The sequence below is a fragment of the Mus caroli genome, chromosome 12 (genome assembly GCF_900094665.2).
Source record: "Mus caroli chromosome 12, CAROLI_EIJ_v1.1, whole genome shotgun sequence".
Classification (NCBI taxonomy): domain Eukaryota; kingdom Metazoa; phylum Chordata; class Mammalia; order Rodentia; family Muridae; genus Mus; species Mus caroli.
Genome location: NC_034581.1, coordinates 26,469,583 through 26,477,840, shown reverse-complemented (window position 1 = coordinate 26,477,840; position 8,258 = coordinate 26,469,583). Strand labels below are relative to the sequence as shown.

General features: G+C 47.1%; 1 protein-coding gene across 2 annotated transcripts in view; it reads right to left on the bottom strand.

Annotated features, from left to right (window-relative positions):
* Window positions 1–537: 537 nt before the first annotated feature.
* The window catches only part of Pxdn (peroxidasin), a 77,648-nt gene continuing 69,927 nt past the window's right edge, over window positions 538–8,258 (bottom strand). For both annotated transcript variants that reach the window (XM_021178873.2, XM_029484621.1), the window contains 4 exons: window positions 6,140–6,260; window positions 5,748–5,877; window positions 3,555–3,668; window positions 538–2,686 (listed from right to left, as the gene is read on the bottom strand). In XM_021178873.2, the coding sequence (XP_021034532.1) occupies window positions 2,567–2,686; window positions 3,555–3,668; window positions 5,748–5,877; window positions 6,140–6,260 (485 nt within the window). In that variant the 3' untranslated portion in view covers window positions 538–2,566. The remainder of the gene's footprint in view (window positions 2,687–3,554; window positions 3,669–5,747; window positions 5,878–6,139; window positions 6,261–8,258) is intronic.

Genomic DNA, 8,258 nt, shown 5'->3' with positions numbered 1-8,258 from the left:
CTCTTGCATGATAGCTAAATGAACAGCATCATCTACTCCAGGCTCTGTAATGACAATGTCGACTTTCTGCATCCACCAGAACAGCATCCTTTCCCTATCCTGTGTCCCAGGCCACCTTGCTCAGGCTGAAGGCCACACATAAGCACAAACACACGGAAACCGTTCTACATTGATGGTGTGATGAGATCTGCACGATCTTTATTCATGCTTTGGAAGAGCAGAGGCTACCTGTCCCCTCAGAGGGCCAAAAGTACCATGCATTTCCTGAAGGTGGAAAATACTGGTCCACAAATAAATTCATGAGGTTTGTTCCAGGGGCTGAACCCACATAGCATCAGGCTGGCTGAGGCATCCCTATCTGAAAAAGAAAAGTTCCTCTTAACTACCCCCTCCCCATTTCTTTCCTTTTTCTTCCTCACAGTGGCTCACAGCATAGCTCTGGGTTTCTGTGGAGGACTGGACCCCTTCCTCTTACTTCCACATCATTCAGTGAACAAGTTATTGTTTGTGTCAAAGTAAAAAGGACAGATTCTCCACTTAACGATGTGGTCCTTTTATTTGAACTGAAAGGTATCGTTACAAAGTGCAAACACCTCTTTGGTAATGGACTGAATACAAGGAACATAAAATGGCATTTGGCTGTTGGCAACAGTCAGAGAAGTAAATAAATATATACACTACTTTGAATCACAGAAGCCCAGTGCAGTGGCTAGTCAGAAAGGGTGTCTGGGCACTGCCTACTGCCTGGGCAATGAGGCTGTAACATCAAAATGGAGATCTGCAGACATCTTCATTTGAAATACAGAAATTAATGTAAATCACAGCCAGCCTCCCACATAGGAACAGAGAACAAAAACCTTTGGCACCTGTCTAAGTCCACAGACACTTGTGTGCCTTGTCACAAGACATAGCCCTGGGGCTCATGTGAAATACCAGATACCCAAGGCAGGCTCTCCCACCATTTCTATGCCCAAGCAGTTAACACAGCCATCTGATTTTAGATGCATGGTTACATCTCTTACTTCACAGAAGTCTGTTCTGAAATCCCATCACTAAGTTCAGCTTACTATTTCACAAATGCTTGCCCCCGCTGGACCACCAGCTTCTGAATATCATGAGCAACATGAAGGGTAAGCCAAGGGGACCACTTTACATATGCAATGTGGTGAATCCACCGTGAACACGCCCATGCTGGGATGCTGTCTTTGCTCAGCAGCCTTACACATGTGGCTTTGCGTCTAGCTAGCTCTAGGAAGGTAATCGTATCAGCATAGGGATCATATAAGTACACACCACAATGGCCTTAGTGCCAACATAAGCCCGAGGCTGCAAGGAACTGAGCATCCCCCTATCTGACCATGGTCTCCCTAAAATGGCACCTATTTTGTCCTTTTCCAACTCCTCTGTGTCCTTGAGGTCTTCCTCCCTAGCCCTTGGGCAGGTGACCCTCTTGTGTTCCCACAATGGCTGGCACGCAGTGCTGGGCACATCAGTGTCTATAGGGTGAGACTTGCTTTTTCAGGCAGAGACCTCAGAACCTTGTGAGAATAGAATGGAATATTTTGGTCAATTAAAAACAAGAGACTATGAGGTATAATAGTTGCTTTTCACTGAATTAAAAAGAAATTTGCATAGTGGAAATAATTTTTCTAACATCTAAAATGGGCAAATTTTTATAAAACATCATGCAATAAAAAATAATGAGGTATAGGGAACGTTTTCCTTTAAAGCATTCATACAATGGAATTTCTTGACATTCAGGCTCTGCCTGTCTGTCACCTATTCAAAAGACCTGGAGAGTGAATCACCCTCCCTACACCATGGCCAGGAACCAAGGCAGGTGATGGCTGCAGACCATCCTACCGATGCAAGGGGCTGTTCAGGTCACTCAACATGGCATAGGACCAAAGGATTTCACATTCAATTTACAGCAAGGCAGTATTTACACATGTTTTAAGTGGAAACAAGATTATTTCTAACTGTGGCTTAATAATGTGACAGTCCTGTGTAGAAGGGTGGACATGGTCACAAGGTGCAGGATTGTGTCAGTATTGGTATTAGACGCTGAAGGGCCCTGAAGGGGAAGATGGCAGACATGAAGGAGCAGTGGGAGAAAGCCCTAGTATCCCTGTAGGGATTTTGGCCCAGGATGTTATTTTATAAGATCCTGTTCCATTTGCCAAATGCTTCTGTTTAAATGAAGCCTATCAAAGACCTTCTGCCTCCCTTAAACAGAAGTGGCATCATCAGGCAGAAGCAATTTCGAAACCCATGTCTCAACTGTGTGATTTAATAGTAGCACCAATTTTCCATTTAAAAACACTTAAATATAAACCTGAGAAGTCTAACATGAAGTGAGGGCCAGAGCCTGCACCCACTCCCACCTGCTCAATTTCCTTCTACAAACACAGGGTGTGAAGCAGCCCTGGCTGCTTCTGCGATGGCACAGCAGAGGTCCTGAAATGTCTGAGATCCCAACTTGTCCTGTGGTCTGAAGCTCCCCATGTTGTCATCTAGGTTCACAAGTATTCTGTGGACCAGCTTCGAGGAGCTCAGCTCGGGAACACTAAGGCTTTTCCTCTGCAGTGTTCTTTAAGCAGACGGGACAGCAAGCGCCTTTCACTTTCACAGGCTGGGGGCAGGCTGCAGGCTGGCAGGCTTCCACAAAGCAGGTGATCTGGCCATTCTAAAGGAGGGGAGATATATTCTTGTCATTCTTGGGCCCTCGGCTTGGCATGACCCACATGACCCCTGACCCAGTATGACACCCAATGGCTCTTACCCTCATCCCCACAGTATTTCCTAGCCCCTGTGCTCGACTCAGCTGGACTGGGACTGGGACTGAAGACACTAATTGGAGCGTTTCAGCTACAAATACATTCCCTGGAGGACCCCATTGTCGTCTAACCCTAGTGAGGCCTAGGATCAAAGGAGTGAGCTGTCCCAAACCTAATCTCCACTAAATCCTGCCAGGAAGCACACTGAGGCCAGAGGGAAGTGCTCTTCTCTGAAAACAATCCTTCCTCTCCTAGCTTAGTCTTCCTTAGCCAGGCAATCCAGGGATGCTTAGAGTACTCTGTACTGTTCCCTGTCCCCTGCTAGATAAGAGGTGACCTGGATCTCCCCTCATTCCTGCTGTCCTGCCTTCTTGCTCTGTATCTCTGTCAGGACGTCAGGGGAACCTGTGCTCATAAGCAAGGTTTATCATTGGCCTACTTGTCACTTCTTCCCAAAGATGGACTATATCCAATAGTATTTTCTGTAACTAATTATCCCAGGCCAAAAACTGGACGATAGGGATGGGGGTATGTGTGTGGATGTAACAGCCAGCTTCCGAGCACAGGTCCTAGGCTGTGGAGTTCTCAGGTTCCTGGTTGTGTGTATGTTCCCCGTACACCATTAGCTGTGAAGGTGGTTCACACAAATGCCCCTAGTTGCTGTTTGCAGCGTCTGAGGGGAAACCAGAGCTGAGGATGAGGGCCAGCAGGACCTCACTCTGACACCTGGACCACCAGCTCTCCAGGTACAAACACAGACCCGACCCCCATACTCACTTTGCACTCACAAACTGTACATGGGTCTTTTTTCCACTTTGTGTTGCCGCCGTGAGATTCACCGCTGTCATCCACACACTCTGTGGTACTGAGCCGAGACTCCAAGCTGTTTATCTGCAGCAAGGCACAAGGCAGTCAGACTTGATCAGATAAACGTCAGCAGCCATACCCAGCGGAGGAGAGGCTGCCCACATGACAACAGGTGCTGGGAGTCTACTTGCCGTGTGGCGTTCAACCCCGCCTCCTGCCTACCTACAGTGTACTCCCCAGTCCACGCTGGAGCAGAGCACAGAACATCGACGCTTGTTACTAAGATCCCCTTGTCTTTGTATTAGGATGACTTCCCACCCAACAGCCTAAATCCCAACGGGAATCGAGTTAGCCAAAGAGCTATTCACAATGAGACATGCTGCAGCATTTCCAAACAAAACAAAGCGAACTTCTGTAGGAACGACTCTCTGGCATAACCGATGTTTTAGGTATTAACTCTCTGCATTCCTGCTTGAGGCCTTGAAGAAAACCAAAGGCTAGATGAGCATTCTCAGGAAGTAGAGATTAATGTGGGCATCAGTGGCTGACTCTGAGTTAACTCAAAGCCCAGATAGCTAAGGACCAAGGTGGCTGGGATCTGGATAGCAGCCAGCACTGCCGAGCCATAGGCAGCTGCACAGACAGGTCATACAGGGAATGACCAACATTTCCTGAGCTGTCTGTACCAAGGCCATTCTGCACTGTCAGGTCTACTGGCATCTCGAGCTGAGCAGTCCCTAACTACACCACAGGTAGAATGTATGCAATAGTACTATGGACACTAAGTCCATGAGGGCTTCCTGGACCAACCCTTGGTCCGAAGGGTACCTGCTCATCAGTATCTAGAAGTCTCCTGGGGTTGGTCTGAGCTTCTCTGCCTGAGCTAGGAATCCCCAGCACCACCCACTAGTGCTTCAGTGCAAACCTAGCTGGGTGCTGGAATGCAGAGACGGAGCCCTAGGCCAGGGCAAGGATCTAGCAGGAACAGATGCCATAGGGATGGCCTTTTTTTTTTTTTAAATCTAGAAAGGAATTTGAGTTACATGAGTCTCCCCTGAGCTTATCACATGAGTAGCCTTGGGATAGGAAAAGAGCCAGACCCAAGAATCCCAAAAACCAGTCACTAATGGCACACTACCTCCTGGGACACTCTCCACACCACCCAGGAGAATACTTCTCTGCCTCACAACTCAAGCACATGCCCTTCATGTTCTTTGTCATCGAGTGACCATACCTCCCATGTCTCAGCCGCCCTCTCTTTGAAACAAGGCCTTTAGTAACTAAACACAGAGCTCCAGAGAAGCAGAACAAAGTTCCTTAGGCAGAAAGAGAGGGCTTTATGTATAGATCCTCAGCCAGGGCTGTAGTGTAGAGTCCTGGTACCCTGCCACACAACTTCTGCCGGTCTACCATCATGGACTGACTAGGCTCTGGAAACAGTTATTTCCAATCTATTCTACAAGACATGGCTAACCAACAGGAATTCAGGTTTGTCTTCTCCTACACTTCTTCATATGACTTTGCCTGAGTTTTCTGGGACTTTCTGTCTATTCCAATGGTGTCCTCTCAGCCATATTCCCTGGCAAAGTACTCTAAACTTAGAGACACCAACTGTCCACTCCCCAGTGTCCCAGTTGCGGTGGTTTGAATGTCCCCTAGTAGTCCTGGGCATTTGGGCAAATGTTTCCCAGTTGTTTGGGGGAGGTCTAGGAGGCGTGGCCATGTTGGAAGAAGTCCATCAGTGTGAGTAGACTCTGAGATTTCAAAGCCTTGTACCATTACTTGGTTCCTTTTCAAACTCGTGTGCTTTCCATTCAAGATATGAACCTTGGCTTCCTACTCCCACGGCTGTGCCTCTATCCACAACCATGGACTCTTAACTTTCTGAAACTGTAAGCCCTTGGTTATGATATGTAATCGCAGCAATACAGAAGTACCTAACACACTAGTTCACTGGGAAACATGAGGACATGACTTCTATGGAGCCTAGCTAGAAGCAAGCTGGAGCAAAGCAAGCTATACAAGTGGCCATGCCCCAGCAGGTGAGGGCACGTCAACACTGTCACAATCACTCAGAAATGCAAGGTCTCTGGGAACCCAGGGGACAAGAGATGTGCTGATCAAAAGTAAGAAGCAGCCAGCGGGGACTCAGGCCACCCTTACCTGTTTTCTGAGGTCTGTGATGATCTTTTGCATTTCCAGAACAAATTCCTTGAGATCATTAGTTGCTGGCCCTTCCAAGTGCTCGTGGGTGGCTGATGTGGCATTGCTAAGATGTTTGCCATGCTTTACACTAAGGAGTAAGGATAAGACGCAAAGTGTCAATGTACAAGTCTGAGGCAACGTTCCTAAGTGCATCCCTTCTATAGCACAGGATAGCACACTACAGTCCAGCACTGTCAAGAAGGACACAGAGGACTCTGTACTCTTGGGGCATTTCTGCTAGAGCCAAATGAGGCTCTGACTGAGCCCAAAGCAACAGCAAGACCTCCGTCTATCCCAGAGATGGCTGGAATTCTTAGGCAGGATGCCTTCCAGAGCCCACCAAAACTCACCTTAGCGCTTTCCGCCACCTGGCTCTCTTTGTGGGCTTGTCCTCCTCATAGCTAAATTCTAGAGACCGTCTTCCCCGGAAATGGTAGGAGAAAGCATTGAATTGTCCCCTGGTCCTACAGTCTGGTGAGAAGGCAAAGTGGGGAGATGAGCTACAAAGGACTCTAAGTTAGCATACACTTACCTTATGTAAAGTAGGAACTACTTGTATGACCCATCCTCTCTCTTCCCCCTTCAATTAGGATACAGGAATGTCAGGGAGCACCTGAAGGGACTCACAGAGCTAACAGTGGGTCTGTGAGTATCTGTGGTTCCAGCACTCAAACCTGCTAAACGCTTCAAGCAAGTCCACCTGAGGACAAACTGCCTGCACCAGGGCATCCCAGGTGACCACGATGCCCTCCTGCAGCCCACACATGTAGACTTTAGCACTCTATTTTTATGATCTAAGTCCTCTTGCCCTTGTCAGGGGATACTCTGCCCCATGAGACCTCATGATCAGCTCAAATCAACCTGCAACAAGTCCAAGTCATTTGCAAACCCTGCCTTGTCTTGGTTGAGGCCTCATCCCAAGCTCTGGATATATGGAGAAACCCTATTCTCTCTCACCTAAGCCTACCTACAACATCCACTAAAGCCATCCATTTTCATACCTCCTTTTCCCCATTAGAGTAGTCTAGCCCAGAAGAAAGCAAATGCCATCTCGACAAATTCTAAAGTCCTGTGACCCCACTGATGCAGAAACCCTGGCCAAGGCCAAGGAGTAATAGACAGAGACCAGTGGTAACTGCCTCTATGGATGAGAGACTGTAGGTCCTGGTGTCTGTCCCTAGAAATGGGAGGACATATGCTAACTGAACCAAGGCCTCCCTTCTGACCACCTAGCAGTCCTTGAGAAGCATGGCATTTGCTGTCACTGGTCATTATCTGACCTGAGTTAAGCTGGGAGGATTAAATTTGCCCTGTGCACTAATCAAGAGTAGATAAAGTGGCTTCTCAGATGGCTCTAGGGACACAAACCAGATCCACAGCAGCCTGGCCTTTCACAACAATGATTAGAACCTCTTCCTCCAATCTTTTCTGAAAACTGAAGCCAAGCCAAGCAAAGCTGGAGGTTCTGGAAGAGGGCAAGGGTGATTCTCCATCATAAAGTCTTGCCCCAGATTACCAGAGAACAACAAGAAGGCAGGTTGTGTCCCATGTGAATGGGTGCGTCCAAGTGGCCCTGACTTGAGAACTATACATTGGATGGGTTCTGGAACTCCAGAGCCACCATATTTCCCATGGATGTTCCAGCTATCCATCAAGCACAAAGTACAACTGGACTCCATGATTCTGCCTGGCCTGTGTCAGCTTTATGCACTTTGGTCCTAAGTGCAACCCCACACTCAATATTGCTGCTGTAGAAATGGCTATGTTCACATAGCAAATGTATGAAACCATGGTAACACCTGGAAAGTTCAGTGTATACAGGGCACCTATGCTCCAAATCTGACCCTCATCTGGACCACCTTGCCTGCCTAAGACTGGTCTACTTCTCCACCCAGGGCCTTGTACAATAGAAAAATTGGATGCAAAGGAGATGTTCAGATTCTAACTGAAGTCACATGTTTGTAACCCTCCTGACACTCACCAGAATTTCTAGTCAAACATTTTCAGCAGTTAACTAGTCATAGGACAAACTTGTCCCTCATGCCTCCTACTATTGTGAATAAAATAAGCATACATAACACAGCCCTGTGTGCCTCGATCCATGTCCCATTGTTGCACTTAACCTTTAGGGAAAAGTCAGGAAAACCCACATGGAGGGAAAGCTACCAAAAGGGCCCAGATGGAGACAGACTAAGACCTCTTCCAGGATATAGGAGTCTGGGAACTTGCAAATAAAATTAAGTGAGGAGCCTGGGTGGAACCTGTCATGAACTAACATTGGGAGAACAGTAAAATTTAAATAAGATCCAAAAATTAGGTAACAATTTGTTCCATGTGAAATTTTCCAATTATGATTATACTTCAGTAAATTGTTTAGGAGCAGGCAGCAGGAAATCTGCAACTTTTGTGGTTTATTTATTTATTAAAAAAAAACTTTTGTGATTTATTTATGGATAATACATACTTGTA